General features: G+C 45.6%; 1 protein-coding gene across 1 annotated transcript; it reads left to right on the top strand.

Annotated features, from left to right (window-relative positions):
- Positions 1-6882: 6882 nt before the first annotated feature.
- On the top strand, positions 6883-15271 carry GGCT (gamma-glutamylcyclotransferase; the record flags this gene model as incomplete). Its single annotated transcript, XM_080611239.1, has 4 exons — positions 6883-7023; positions 9873-10018; positions 13014-13149; positions 15122-15271. The coding sequence occupies 4 exons, from the start codon at positions 6883-6885 to the stop codon at positions 15269-15271; spliced, it is 573 nt and encodes a 190-aa protein (XP_080467365.1).
- Positions 15272-15624: the final 353 nt, after the last annotated feature.

The raw sequence follows: 15624 nt of genomic DNA, 5'->3' as shown, positions 1-15624 counted from the left end.
GCAAGTGCTGGTGTAAAGTCAGCTTGCAGCTTCAACTGCCTGGCCCATGCAACTGCAGGGCTCACATGGGCATTATCTGCATGGCACCATTGTCCTTCACACCTTGTGCCTGGAGCAAGCACCTCAGCAAGGGAGAACCATGGCTTGCCGCTGTCCTCCTCCCTGTCATCTCTGACCCCACTGATGACCACAGGGCTGGGAGGGCAGAGGGAGGGATGCTAGCCACTTCCAGTGCATTACCCTCTTGCTCTTCAAGCAAGGAAGTGAATAATACTGCTTTCACAATCCCCTGCTTATACCCTGGCTTGCATTACTTCCACAAGCCATCCCACACAAACCCGTCCTTTCCTCAGGCAACACCACTCTGCCTTCAGTGGGAGTTTGAGTGGAAATGGAGTAACTATCCAGATTTGGGTTACAGCTCTGGAAAAAACAGCTTAATCCTTGTAAGAGTTTGGTTAAAACCACAACTGCATAGTAGAAAGCTATTCAAAGCATAAGAGAAAACATCTGTCTTCTGCTTGGCTCCTGTATCTTATTCTGCGTTCCAGCCAAGGGGTGCCTGTTATCAGACTCAGTATTTTTCCATTAAGATGCTTTAATTAGGTGGGACAGCTAATTTAAATTAGCTCTAGGAATAGGTGTAACCCTCAAGAGAGCAAAGGACAATGACTGCAGTTAATTCAGACTGGTTTGAGGGAGCTCTGCTTTAGGAAAGCCATTCATCCAGGTAAACCAAGACATCACTGGATGCACAACTGGTTATTTAAATGTGTGAGGCTTTCCTGGGGGTTTTGTTGCAGACAGTGCTTATTGGTCCTTTTGCTGCAGACAGTGCTTATCGGTCCTTTCTGGAGCTACAGCCACAGGGTTGTTTTTCCCCTATGATACAATCCCAGCTGGATTTTTGCCTGCCAAAAGAAGGTATTTTTGACAACCCTGTACTACTTTCCTGCAATGTGAGAACTCGAAAGAACACCCCAGCTGTGTCCTTCCAGTGGTGGCATCCTGCATGTCCCCAGCCCTGAGACGGTCAGGCCATGAGCAATCCTTTCCATGACTGCCTTTCTTTCACCACAGTGAGGGGCCATGCTGTGTGAAAAACCAACATGCTGATGGCACATACCAGGGCTGGCTCACCCAGCAAGGAGCAGGGTGGAAGAGGAGATCAGAAGCCTAAAAAGGAGCAGGAAATCCAGGGCTGACGCTACATAAAATCACCTGGTTCCTGATTCAGAATGGGCAAAGAGCCTTTCCAAGGAGGCAAGCTGGACTAGGGATACAGAAACCAATACTAAATATGTTCTATTTCTTCTTTACACAAGCAAACTTCTATCGACAAAGGAGGGAAGTGGGGAAAAGAAGGTGCAGATTTTGATCAGCTGTTGTGATTATTCTAGCAATAAGCTTTGCATTTTAAATCCCTGATGTGTTTATCACTGCAGGAAGAACTTGTTCTACAGAACAGGTAGGGCCATCTGCAGGTGCAGAGAAATGTACAGATTACTGTTGTCCACATTGAAACATGCCAGCAGGCTGGCCTGTGGAACGATTTTGACACTGGGTCAGGAAACAGCAGTTCACTGAAGAGTGAAATGTTCCAGCTAACCAAAACCTGCCAGCGCCAGGTTGGAATCCTTATCACAGGCACAGATATGCCTCCAAACCCAACAAAATACAGCTGGTTTAGAAACAGCAGCAACTTCTCATCCTTGTACAAACAGCTGCAGTTGGACACTGTTGGAAAGGCCACAACGTATTTGCTTTGTGTTGACATGAATCCTTCGCATCAGATGTGAAGCAGGATCCCAAGCCAGTGACTGGAACTTCTTGAGCCCATGCTTCTTTTTTTTTCCCCAGGAAATACCACTTTGAGCTTACCAACACATCACACTGTCCAGCAGGACACACATGTAAACCAAAACACAGCCAATGAGGTCTGCTTCTGCATATCCAAAGCTGATTCACTTTCCTCCAGGGAGCACATCAGAACAGGGACATGAAAATAGCCTTGCAAAAGTCTCCATTAACCACCCTACATTCAAATCAGGGTGTTGCATTCCCCACTCTCCGCTCTGTCAAATGCATATCCCTATCAGTCCCATGTGAGATACCTCACTCACCACTTGAAGAACCCCAAAGAGCTGGCCAGCATTAATGCAAGGCTGATACATTATAACAGCTTTTTCATCATTTTTCCAGGAAATCAGTGTTTTGGGGGGGATTTCTCTGTTGGTTTTTGGTTGTGGGTTTTTTTTCCTACCTCTTCTGTTTTAAAACGTTAATCTGCTGAAAAACCCAAGTGCTACTAAATACACCAGGAAGGCCTCATCAAACAAACAATTAAACAAAGGAAGATATTAAAATGAGGCTTCTGGAATATGATGGGATTGATTTAAGAGGGTTACAGGAAGCTGCTGTTCCATGACAAATGATTTTCCTGAGAAAACCCAGTAAGTGAAACATAATCACATAAGGAAATTGGTCTTGAAATATTACTGGCTCCAGGGTTTGGAAATCAGCAGCCCCCTGTGACCTTGTATTTAACATCTTTATTCATGATTTAGGAAAAGAAAAGGCAAAAAGCATAAAGGATAAACCAGCAGACATGAAGGGCCTTCAACTGAAGCAGAAACTGTTTAGTGCATGGAGAACTCAAATGAAAACAGATCTGATTAGAAAAGTCAAGTGGGATGTTACAGGCTACATCAAAACCCAAGTCCAATGAGTCATTGAAGGGCAGGACAGAATGGAGGGTTGCAGAAAGGGAGAGCAAGGCAAGCAGAAGCAGAGGCAAAACTGAGCTTACTGATGTGATTTAGGGACACATGAGGAGCAGACACAGTGCTCACATGGTGCTAAGAGGTCTGGAAGCCCTTTGGTTCTCAAACCCCGCTGCACGCAAACGTCAGCCCAGATCACCAGGACCAGCAAACCAGGAGAGGAAGCGCGGACGGTGCCTTCCCAGCCCCTCCTGCTTGAAAATGAAAGCAGTCACAGAACATCACAAGGCACCTCCTAGGGCCACCGGTAACAGCAGTCAGCCTCCAGGGCAACTCTCACGGTGGCAAGCAGGTAGGAAAGCCTCGGCTGGAACCAGATGATTTTAAGGTCCCTTCAACCCAAACCATTCTGTGATTCTATTATTTCATTCACAAGGAAACACGAGGGCCAGGAAATGACAGGTCCCTGTTCCCTAGGACACAGAAAACTGCCCAGAAGATGAGCAAAACCAGAGAGGCTACACTGTGGAAACCTCAGGCTTGAATTCCATAGCCAAAACAGAAGGGGTAACTATTGCACTGAAAGCAACCACAAACTGTTCCGTCCTAAATAGCGCCAGAAGGTCCCGGAGGGGACATGGGCTGGAGGCAGCACCAACTTTTCCCATGTACAGCAGAACGAGGAGATGGTGAAAGAGGCCACAGCCTTCTCAAGCAGCAACTTTCCATCCACAGCTCCCTTCCGATGCAAAAACACTGCCGGCAAAGCTGAAACTTAGACCCGGGCTGAGTGGTACCCACGGGTTTGCAGCGTCGGGAGCTTCCCAGCGTCCCCCTGTGGGAACATCGAGGGATGGACAAAACGTTTCCGCTTTTCCTGCACTCTGTCCGTCCCCGCAGCCTCCCCGTATTCCCCGTGGAGCGAGAGTGGCACCTGGTGGCCACATCCCCCCCGCACCAGCCACAAACTGGTTTTAGTGCTGCTGGTTTGGATGCTGGGGGCAGTGGAAATGACGGGGAAGCCCTTCGTGTACCGCGGTCCTGATTAACCAGGTCAGTGACAACTGCTGGCTGCAGTTAGCCCTGTACCTCACTGCTCTGCGTGCCCCTCGGCGGGCAGGCAGCACCAATTCACAATCTGTGGTCACAGCACGAACGCTGCACGAGCCTCCCTACCCACTCATTCTGCTTCGGTGACTGGAAGGAAGGAAGGAAGCAATGAGGACCTGTTCTAGCTGCTGGAAACAAGCATTAATTTTTTCCTGACTGCTAAAATATATATATATTCAGGGCTTCCTATGCAGGCAGAGATAAAATGAGCCTGTTTCCAATCAGCTCCCAAATGTGCATCCCTCGAGATGCTTAGGGCCACATGTGCCTTGGAAGAAAATGTGATTCTCCTTCTGTCTGTCTCTGGGACATTCTGTGCCTCAGTAAGATGTGACTTCTGCAACTCCCTGCACTCTACAAACCTCGTGAATAATACATGTGCTCTGAGGCAGAACTACTGCCCTGGTGCTCCTTATTCACTGACTTGCCTGGCAAGCTAAATGTTTGGTGCAGAAGGGCTCTTTCTGGGAGATGAACAGGAAAACAGGCCCACACAGAGCACTGAACCCGGGACAGCCTGTTCCATTGGTTCAGAACTTGTTGCTGAGTGATTTTTGCACGGCTGGAGGGCTTCATTAGAAATCAGAGACCTCCCAGAGGGGTTCTCTGGCCCCTTAACTCTGACAAACATCAACTCCTGCTGGGAGTTTTTCTGCAGCTGGGCCACTGTCTCTGTCCTGGGCAAGGTCCTTGCTGTCTCAGAGCAGCTGTACTCACACTGCTGCCTTTCCCTGTACGAGACTTGTCTCTTTGCCCAGATGCCCACTCTCCTACAATCCACAGGAATGTGTTTTCTCAGAGATTGGTACCTCTCTGCAGGCTCAGTAAGAGCTGCCCAATGCGTTGAGCAGTCAGGAGGATGGGCAGTGAAGGATGTGCACACAGCGGTGTAAGCACATGGTGTGATAGCATGAGCTGCACTTCCTTAGGAAAACAGGCTACGAAGTCTGGGGATGCATAACAAAATCCATCTCTCCATAGCTGCCGTTCTGCAAAGAAAAAGCTCATCACGGTTTGTACAGACCTGGGACCCAGGAGGTACGAGCAAAAGCATGACACAGATACGCACCCTCCTCCTTCCAATATCAGATTTGGAAGAGGAATTCACATGGCTGTTCTTTTCCTTTGCCCCTTTCTTCACCCTGAATGATACAGACCATACAGTGACATCTTAGGACCATACTGAGTGTGGAGCAGGGAGAGCTCGAGGCTGCCTCAGGAAAGGCCTGAAACTCACTTTGGCATTGGCCAGAATCAAAAAACCCACATGTGGATACATGCACAGACATAGCTTCTTTAATAGCTCATATCTCCTAAATGACTGCACATACTATTTGTGGAAACATGTGAAAATAGAATTGCAAAATGAATGACGGATATTCCTCCTGGTCAGTGGTGTTACAAGCCCCATAGGTCGGTGAAATTATCCAATAGTCCAGACACTGCTGCAGAAGGAGAGACACTTCTCATTGAGTTCACATTTCCTTATGAAAAGGGGAGTAAAAGCATATATGAGAAGATGTGTTCGGCTACTAGCTGTTATAAGGAGTGAGAGTGAGGAAGTCTTGCTTTATAAGCCTATGAATTGTGTAACAAATGAACACATTCCCTCTCATGCCAAAGTATTCCTACATAAGCAAAAACCAAGACAACTGCTATTCCAGAAGGACTAGAGCCACATTGATCACTTTATGTGTTTTATGATGAATCTGACTTTGTCCATGCCTGTGTCGGGAAAACTAAAGCTGGGATCCAAACGGAGCACTGCGCCCATCATTAAAGGAAGGAACAGCTTCAGTTCACCAGCTGCTTTCCCCTCTGTATTGCACATTGTGCAGGTGAGGACATGCCCGAAGAGGCCAGATCTGATGCTGAATCCTGCATAAGCTGCCTCTGCTCAGCAGGCTGACGCGGGCCAAGGGCTATTTTAACAGCGTTAATGAATGGTGTCTCTCCATTAATTGTTATGCTGTTGTTAATTACAGTCTTCAGTGGCAGTTTTGCTGTATTATACATATATGTTTATATTGCTTCAACAGCTTATGCTTAGGGGTAGCTTAGGGGTAGCTGCAATAAAGCTTCCTCCTGTCTCATTTGAGCATTGCTTACATCAGGGTTGGAACTGCCTCTGTGCACAGGTCTGCAGTTCTGCCGGCCTGCACGTCCGCATCTTCTCACCTTTTACTCTAGCATATTACCAGCTTACTCTGCTCTGAGCACTCCCAGATAGGACAAGTTGCATTGTTTTACTTCTCAGGGAATGTATTTACAATTCATCACTGTCTAATTTCTCTCAGAGGCAGACAGGATACTCACAAGCTTGACCTCAGCAGCGGGGCTGTAACCCTCCCCAGGTCAGTCTAAGAGGCTCTGCTCGCTGACTGTGTTACCCCAGAGAGGAAGCAGCTCCCACCCGCTGCTATGGCTAATGCACTTGAAAACATCTGCTGCACATGGTGTGGTGCTGAGGCTGCAGGGGCCCAGGGCAGCGTGCTTCCCTCCTCCTGTCTAGATTGTAGATGGGTTTGGTTTGGAAGGGACCTTAAAGCTCTTCTGTTCCAACCCCCTACCACAGGCAGGGACACCTTCCACTAGAGCAGCTTGCTCCAAACCCCGTTCAACCTGGCCTTGAACACTGCCAGGGATGGGGCAGCCACAGCTTCTCTGGGCACCCTCATAGTGAAGTATTTCTTCCTGCTGTCTAATCTCAGTCTCCTCTCTGGCAGGTTAAAGCCATCCCCCTTTGTCCTGTCCCTACAGGCCCTTGTCCAAAGCCCCTCTCCAGGTTTCTTGTAGCCCCTTTAGGCACTGGAGCTGCTGTAAGGGTCACCCCGGGACGACGGGAACGCGCCTTGCTCTCCATCACTGCCCGCAGGGACCGCGCAGGTTCCAACCCGAAACCGCTGCCACCGCCATCCTGGGCATCGCTCTCACGTGACTAGGGTAGTGGCGATGGGGGCGTGGCACGCCGGTGACCCGCCAATGGCGAGCGGCGGCAAGGGGGGTGCTTAAAGCGGCAGCGCGGTGGGGCCGGGCTGGGAGCGCAGCGATGGAGTCGGGTACTGGCCCCGAGTGGGGGGACAGCGGCGGCTGTTGCTTCCTGTACTACGCGTACGGCAGCAACTTGCTGCGGGAGCGGCTGCTGCTGAGCAACCCCTCTGCGGCGCTGTACGGCCTGGCACGCCTGCAGGTGTGTGCGGGGAGCGCGGCCTGGCTCTGCTGCGTGGGGTCCGGTGCTGCGGGACAGGCGATCCCTCCCACCGATGACGGGGGGGAACCATCGGCGGTAGCATCACTGGGTATGCCTTGAGGCTGCGGGCTGCCGGAGCGCGCAAGTGGTGGCGTTAGTCCCGCCTCTGGGGGTATCTTACTGCGTTTAGGCACGTCTGTCATGGTGCCATCCGCGACCCTGCGTGTAGAGAGCTGTGAACCTGAGCACGTTGAGTTGCAGGTGGTAGCTGGGCTTCTGGGATGAGTTTCTGGCAGTTCTAAAGGGATGATGCTTCACTTATAAATCAGGAGTCCTCCTCCACCCTGCCACACTGGGTACAAGTGAGAAGCTTTTCCCGTGTGCTTTGTGTGGAGTGGGATGCAAGCTGCCCTCAGTAGCTGGCTCCTTCCTATGCCCTGGCAGATCTCCCCCTGTCTGGGGTTATTAAGTGATAGTACATCAGGTTGGCTTTAGGAGACTTGGAAATACGAGCTTATGGTCGTTAAGTTGATGTAGAGATTTGTACAACTGGAAGGATCCTTGGAGAAGCAGAGTATCGATTGATGCCACTTAAGGATGACTTGAAGGCTCTCTTGGGGTAACTGGTAGGAAATGATCTATGTGAGAGTGTGTGAAGAAGTTCCAAGAGCTTGTCATTGATAACCTCCTTGTAGTCAGGTACTTGGTGTCTCTTAGAACTATTAACTGGACAGCTGAGGCATGTTTCTATGAAGTGCGAGGTGCTTAGAGGTACCACTGAAGAACTGAATGTGTTGAGAGCCCAGCACCTTGCAGGATCAAATGTGGAAGGTGAGGAGGAAAGCAGCAGTAGTATATGCTTACCTTGGAATAAAAGAAAGCCCTATGCTTCAGCTTTCCTTTTGGGTTTTGGATGGATTTTCGGGTGACACATCTGTCACACTGCAGGGCACAGCCAGGTGCTTGCTTTTCTGGTCAGCCTCTGATTGCCATGTTCCCTGGGTGGCTTTGCTCCCTTGCTTCAATCTGGAAAGTCACTGAGGTTTGGGAGTGAGAAAGTGCGCAAAGGTTGGAGCCGATTTCTATTAATTGTCCTATGGTAGGACCATGTTGGCTTAAAAAAGGAAAACCAACCGGTAAACAGAATATTTTTGTTGCTGAACTACAGTATTAAATTAACTTCCCTCTGGTTTTACTTCTTGAAGCTTTGTTAATCTTCAGCCAAAAGCTATAAGGAACGGGATGCATAACATGCACAGAAAGGGTATTACATTGGTACTTAGAAGAAGGGCCAAAGACCGAGCTCTTGACCCAAGAAAGTATGTAGTGTGTTTGTTCCCTCTGCCCTGCAGTGCTTGCCGCAGTTGCTGCACAGCATAACGTCGGATTTCCTGCTTCTGGAACCAGAGCTAACTTCTGTATTCCTGTGCAGTCTCTGTCACCCTTTTTGGGTGTTACCTGATGGTTTTATACACCCCCTTGCAGGTATTCAGTGTGGGTCAGGCCAGGAAAACATCACTGAAAGGATAAAACAAAAATGGTTGCTGATCAGTGCTGTTGTATGTGTGAGCCTCCAACTGCTCAACTTCTGCAAACTTCTTTCCCATATCTCTTAGGGTATGTTACAAGAAGGCAACATGCCTCAGAAGGCGAATATTAATACATACACACACGTATTTCAAATTAAACTTATAACTTAAAGAGGGTGATTATGAGAAATAAAGCTGTGGGGTTATGTATGTTTGGGGTTTATTTTTGTTGTCATTGTGGTTAAGCAGGAAGTCTTCTGTAAAAGTTGTTGGTTTGGGGTTTCTTTTGCTTTCCCTTTTCTACTGCTAGGGAAGGATCCACAAACTGGCTAACAAGTAGGAGAGGAAAGGTAGTGTATGGAGCCAGATGGGAAATTACTCTGGTAAAATGCAAGACCCTGTTACTCTCTTTTGTCTCTATAGCAATATGTGATATTACTTGTAAGAAAGAGATAGTCCATTTCTAAAAGAATGTTTCAACTTCAGGTGTTGTTTAAATACTGTAGAGTTGCAGAATAAGCTCACTCAAGGAGGTGAGCTTATTCCTTATTCAAGAAATGCAGAGTAAGCTCACTGCACCGTCACGTAGACATACCCAGGAACATTTCAGTGGAGCGATGGCACAAAACACTGGAAAATGCACAGGATGGTGCATGAAGACAAGATCCAAAGTTCACCATCTTGTGGGCTTCCTTACCCTCACTCTTTTCCTGGACCCTGCATGGTAGCATTTAAGTCTTGTAACTGCACCAGAAGCTGCACAGGGGTGGGCACTGGGTGGGCACGTCTTTTGAGGAGCGAGAAGAAGGCAGTAGTCGGTTCCTTCCTTCATGGCACACCTCAGCTGAGGGCCCTTCAGATTGCCTAGCGGGAAGAACATTGGCAATCCTGTCACTGCCAACTTGGACAAAAGTCAAGCTGACTTCAGCGGTACTGTGTTTACTGCGCAGTGGGGTGTGTGTGCTGCTCCTGATAAAGGGCTACCTCTGCTTTCTTCTCGTTGGCTCATATTTAGGCCAGACTACTGAGAGGTTTGGATTGATCCAGGTCTCGGCAGACCAAGACTTTTATCAGTAGTGCTCTTTGTCAGATCTCTCTCCCCTTTGTCCCAAGGCTGCTGTTTCGTATGGGGAGGTGAAAAAGGCTGACTATAGCCCCTTGTGAGATGGGAGCTGGATCAGATCCCACTTGTCCATTCCTCCTTCCTGGGTCCAACTGACTACTTGCAGATTCTCCTTTAGCTGCCCCATTCATGTCAAGATTAGCCAACAGCCCTTGCCTTAAGTGGAAATTGATTCTCTGCATTGGTTTCATTTGCAGGATTTTAAGCTCGAGTTTGGCCATCATCAAGGCAGGACGAGTTCTGTCTGGCATGGAGGTACAGCTACCATTGTTCAGAGCCCTGGAGACGAAGTATGGGGAATAGTGTGGAAAATGAACACTAGCAATTTAAGTTCACTGGATAAGTAGGTGACTTAACTTTTGCTGTCTTCTACTTTAGAGAGCAATTGAAAAGTGGTAGTTAATTTTTGGTGGAGAGCTGTGTGGAAGCATTGGTGTTGGGATCACAAAGGTGCTTTGGACTTTAATATGTGAATTTCACTTCATAGTATGTGTATTGACTTCTAACACAACTGGGGTTAAAATGGCTTTGTTTTCAACATAGGGGTATTTTCCTAAGATGTGGACCTTGATTTGGAGCTGATACATTGGTCAGGCTCCTTTTTTTTAACCCCTGATCTCACAATGTCCTGTCCCATAAATGACTCTTAACTCTTTATTTGTGGTGTAGCACTTCTCCCATTGTTTTAGGGAGATTTTCCTTTGAGACTGATGTCAATTTCTATCTCTATATGTCTGTAGTCTCCAGATGCAGTGAAAAGGAAGGGCTGAGGACAAGACTTTGCAGAAGAGAAGGGGATCTTTACTAAAGGCAGTGGGACCTTTTGAGGAGTTTATTTTATATGTCTTCTAAGGAGACAAAGTTTTGTGAACTCACTCCAAGCAGAGAGCTGTTTCTCCCATTGAATGGGAGAGGCTGCCTTCACCATTGCAGTGCATGGTGCAGAATGTCCTGCCTGTGCCTGATAATTCAAACAAGTTAAGGCAACGTGAGCAAGTTGTTCCCAGGCTGAAGCCTAGAGGACCACCTGGGTGAACAAATCAAGGTGTAGCATAATTTCTTGCAGCATTTAAGGCAGGATTTAGAACTTAATTGCAGCTTTTGGGATGCGCCTGCCCAGCACAGTGCTTCTGGTACACAAGGATAGTTTGTTCAGAGCCATTCATCATCATCAGTTAAATCCAGTAAAAACCTGGGCTTATGAGGCTAAGAAAGCAGGACATATTAAACCCGCTGAAGGCACTACATTAATACTGTTCTCCTGCTGTGGTACTGTTGCAGTTTGGCTTATGGCTGTACCATGCTGTGTAGGCATGTCCTTATAACCTTGGCCATGGAACGTGGAAGTTCCAACTTGCTTTTGATTGCCTACAGTGAACCTGAAATACAACAGAAACTGTTGCCCAAGTTCTGTTAGCACACCATGGGAATGGGCAGTCTCAGCACTCTCATGTCCTAGTTGGGAGTGTTAGTCCTAAGCAGGAGGGCATCTACTTGGTATGCTTATGGTTGGAGAGAGCATCACATGTCCCTGCTTTATGATATCCTGAGCTCCCCCTCTGTTGCACGCACTATCACTTACCTCCTGCCCTGTTTCTGCTGACCTTTATTTAAATTTCCGTATTTACCATGCTTTCCTAAAGCATAAACTTTCACCAGTATAAAAAGCCTGTCTGGTAGCATCTGCTTTGATAGTAGCACTGTGTTTCCCCACTTTATGGGGACGTTGTTCTGTATTTTGATTTCTAGAAGTTTTGTTTAAATACTGCAGAATTGCAGATCCCTGGCATTTCTTTGACAGGAGATAAACTTTAATGCTGGATGTCAGAGGCTTGAGTGCTGTAACATCACCAGAAACTGCAGGATGGACACTAGCATTAAAGAATGCTTTTTTTCCAGCTGCCTCATTGATGTCACAAAGGTGAACTGAAAATGGAAAGAAATAAGATGTGTTCTTGGCTTTTAAAGCGTTAGTTGATAGTGTTCTTCTAAGGACTGCTCTAACCAACTCACATGAGTTTGCATGTGTCCCTGCTGAGGGCCTTGAGATTCTCTGGCTGTGCACAAGCAGATATATTTGTAAGTTCTTCACCAAGTTATTTCCTGAAATCTCCATGGATCAAGAAAAACAAATCACTGTTTCCTTCCTTACTTTTTCTTCCCCCCCAGTCCGGATAAAGAGGCCTGTGCTTGTTGTCCAGAAGCAGAGGAAGGGATGTGTAATTGATGCTGCATGTAGTTAGTTGAATTACTAATAAAACAATGTAATATACAGAAAAGAAATATGGGAGAGGAATGTTTTGCTTAGGTGGCTGAAGTTTTTGGCTTCGAATGCATTTTGGTGCTGTGTTATGGTCAGATTTATTTTATCGGGTTTTTTTGTCCTCTATTTCACACAGAGGTTACAGACTAACTCATGACTTTTCCTTATATATCATAGTAATTGTAAACGTTCCTTTACTGTACCATTTTTCTTGCTCTTCACACCCAATTGACTGACTTTGCAGTCTTTGTAGACTTTGAATCTGTAGTTAGCTTCCACTATGTACTTGCACTTAACCTAATTACTCACATAACATGGCCCATGTTGTGTATGTTAACTTGAAATGAAAGATAAGTTGTCAAAATTGTATTTTGATGAGCAGTGTTAAAACCCATATTATCACTTGTATCTAAAGCACATCTAAAGGTGGCTAAAAGGCTAAAGATGACAAGTAGCCTTGGTTTTGAGTTTGGCTTTGTCTTCTTAAGAGAGCATGGTTTTGCTAATGAAAAAATAACAAAATGGAGTTTGCCCTGATCTAACTCGTTGTTGCTGTACAAGTCTGACACAAACTAAAAGGTGTCTTGGACTAATCTCTGAAATGTGCATCACAAGAGTTGTACAAGTTTCCCCTTACTGAAATGTGACACAAGGGGCAAGATACAACTTTACAATTGTTTCATTGTCTGAGCAGAAGGTAGTGACTGATATGTGCCTGGCTCATTAATTCTGATACTCTTGGTTGTGTTTCCCTTGTAGATTACCAGATTTGCACTGTAATTAATTCACAAGGAGTATTCTCTACCTTTGCAAGTCATCTTTCTTACAGAGATAAAATTATGAAAGTGAATGCTACTGCTGTTGTTGCTTTAGAAATATTCTTGGATTCGAAACAAGTCTGCACAGAAAGTACTGGAACATGTTTTGCTTTATTTGCTTTTCTTTAAGTCTGTTAACTGTGCAGACCAGTGTCCTGCCTTGAATTCTGTTATAATAAATGCATATGTTTAATTGCACAGTTTGTTTGAAAGATATACCTGTTACTTGGCTTGAAAGGAATATATGTCCTTTACAGGCAAGAGGGAGTTGAAGCTGGCATTTATGTCCCAATAGAAGTTAATGTCCAGACTCAAGCAGGAGAGGTGCTGACCTGTCGGAGCTACCAGATGCAGGACTACGTCTGTGGTCCCCCTTCTCCTCAGTATAAAAAGGTAGGTATTGCATCACTGTAACTTTGGAAGAACTGACAGAAATACATAATGCAGTACTTCTGTCCTATTTAATAAATATGTTAAGTTAGTCATGCCTTCCATCCACTGTAAATAAAGGTATAACTTGATCCTTGTGCAATGTGCTGCTGTAATGATGCTCACAGAGGATTGCTAGCTCTTAAAGGCCTGCTAAAACAGTTTTATTTTTTGGCTTAGTTATGTCTTGCATGAAGACTCTATTTAACTTGTGAATTAGTTATGACTGACACAGGGATTTTTGAAAGATGCTGTTTGTAGATATGCAGCAATTCTCCTTTTGAAAAATTAATGCACTGCACTAAAAGGACAGAGGGAAGCTTCTGTGGGGAGAATACAGCACCTGGTTTATAGTCTCAAGGGCACAGGTTGTCTTGTGAAGTATCTTGCTACCATTTAATACAGAAGTCCACCTGCCTCCTTTTAAAAGAGGCATCATCAGTATATCACAGGACTTCCAGCAACACTGCAGAGCACTGCAGGCTTCCCACTTGATGGCTGGTGAAGCAGAAGTGTTGCAGCACTTCTGCAACATACTAGCTCTATAGAGACACATGATCCAGTCACGCAGCAGGCCTGACCTGCTTAGCTTGTGAGATCTGATGTGGGCCTAGCCTCAGGTGGAATGACAGCATGTCTGGAATTGTGCAGCTATTAGCAATTGTAGATAGACATCGCTGTAACATGTTGACTTTTTCTACCAAAAGCAAAGCTTGAGCTTATTAAATCCCAATTGTGCCACTTTCTCTTAACTGAGGAACTCACTGTTGTGAATCAGCTTCCAGGAGCATAGCAGAGGTCAGCTGCTGCAGGACTCTTGAAGAGAAAGCTTGCTTAGAAAGCAGGCTCTGGTACTTCACAAACCTCTTCCCTGCCAACCCACTTCCTGTCAGGACAGATCTTTAGGGCTTTTCAGGGAATTTCAATAGTCTGCTGTTGCGTGTCAGCTCTCACTAGTATGGTGTAAGAGCAGACCTCCAATACTGACAACTTTAGCTAGCTAAACACTCCCTCCTGCTGCTGTCAGTGTCAGTTGTTAGTCCTCTTCTTCCCCCATGCCCCAAGCTTTTATTTGCTTAAGGAGGCTAAAAATTTAGTACAGGTGACAGCATCAACGCACAGTGATCAGCACCCATCTACTGATGTGCACTTTCTGTAGCAAAGGTCATCCTTTCTGGACAGCTCATCCTTGAATTTCCTGGATGTTGAATGCATGAAAGAATATTTTCAAGTGTCAGCTTTTAAAACCTTCTTATATATCTATTCGTTGGGAACTTGCTGGTCTCTTTCAAGTGTGGTTCTTACAGCTTCGTTTTTCCTGTCACTGACACTTCTTTTCTCTAGGACCAATGCTTGGGTTTATTTTGTATGTAGAAGGAAAGCTACGGTAACAAACCCTAAGGAATCTGTGCTTTTTCACTAAACTAAGTTATCTGTTTCTTTTACTCTGGTAACCTGCCTAGGTACTCACTGCTGTGGTTTGAACAGCTGAGTTTGAAAAACAACTTCAATAATACACACTGCTTCTCACTCAGAAGATATATTAAGGCTGGCTAAAGGCATAGAAAGTAATTCTTATCCTCACTTGAAAGAATGGAATAACTGAATTAACAGCTTAATTGTACAGTCTTGTGTAATTATAGATTGTAGAGTACAACAGTGGAGATTGTGGACTACTTGTGTAAGTATTAAGATTTCAGAATCTTAGGGTTTGTCTTAGTGTAATTACCAGCCTTTTCAGAGTAATTTTATTGATATTATTAAGGTCTTCAGTGGTCTTCCAGAAGCCTTTGGCTATCGTTAAATACAAATGGCATTATTTGGAATTAATTCTCCTGTTACCTTAAGTAGTTCTTCCCGTACAAGTAAGTTTGGAGGAGTCTGTTGTTCCTAACACTCTTATTGAAGGCTTTCTTTTTATTTCTTTTGATTATAGGTTATCTGTATGGGTGCAAAACAGAATGGCTTACCAACTGACTATCAGAAGAAATTAGAAGCTATTGAAACTAATAACTATGCAGGGCCAGTGCCAATCATGGAAAAAATTGAAGCTGCTATTAAAGCAAAGGAAAAAAACTCTGCATAGAATACCTCTGCACTTGCTTGGCCATTCACCTTCATTTAGATATCTCTCATCACTCTGCTGATCAGCAGTTGGTTGATTTATCCAGGAAAGATGAGTTTGCTCTGCATCTACATCAGACATAATTTGCAGTCTGACACACTGACATTGGTAACTTCTTTGCTTTGTATGTATAGCTTGAGTACCTGCTGAAGTTGTTGCAGATGTAGACATTCTCTTTCTGTAATTGTCATGCTGTGCTGCACACAAATCTGTGCTTCATGTCCCATTTACTGACCTTTTTAAAAGAAAAAGGCCGTCTTGATGAGTACATTTGTTGCTTTCTGAGAAGTAAGGGCTGCAGGATCAGGCCCTTT

Source organism: Psittacula echo (genome assembly GCF_963264785.1).
Source record: "Psittacula echo genome assembly, chromosome: 2".
NCBI classification, from domain to species: domain Eukaryota; kingdom Metazoa; phylum Chordata; class Aves; order Psittaciformes; family Psittacidae; genus Psittacula; species Psittacula echo.
Note: the sequence above shows the minus strand (reverse complement) of the source record. Positions and strands in the feature narration are given on the sequence as shown.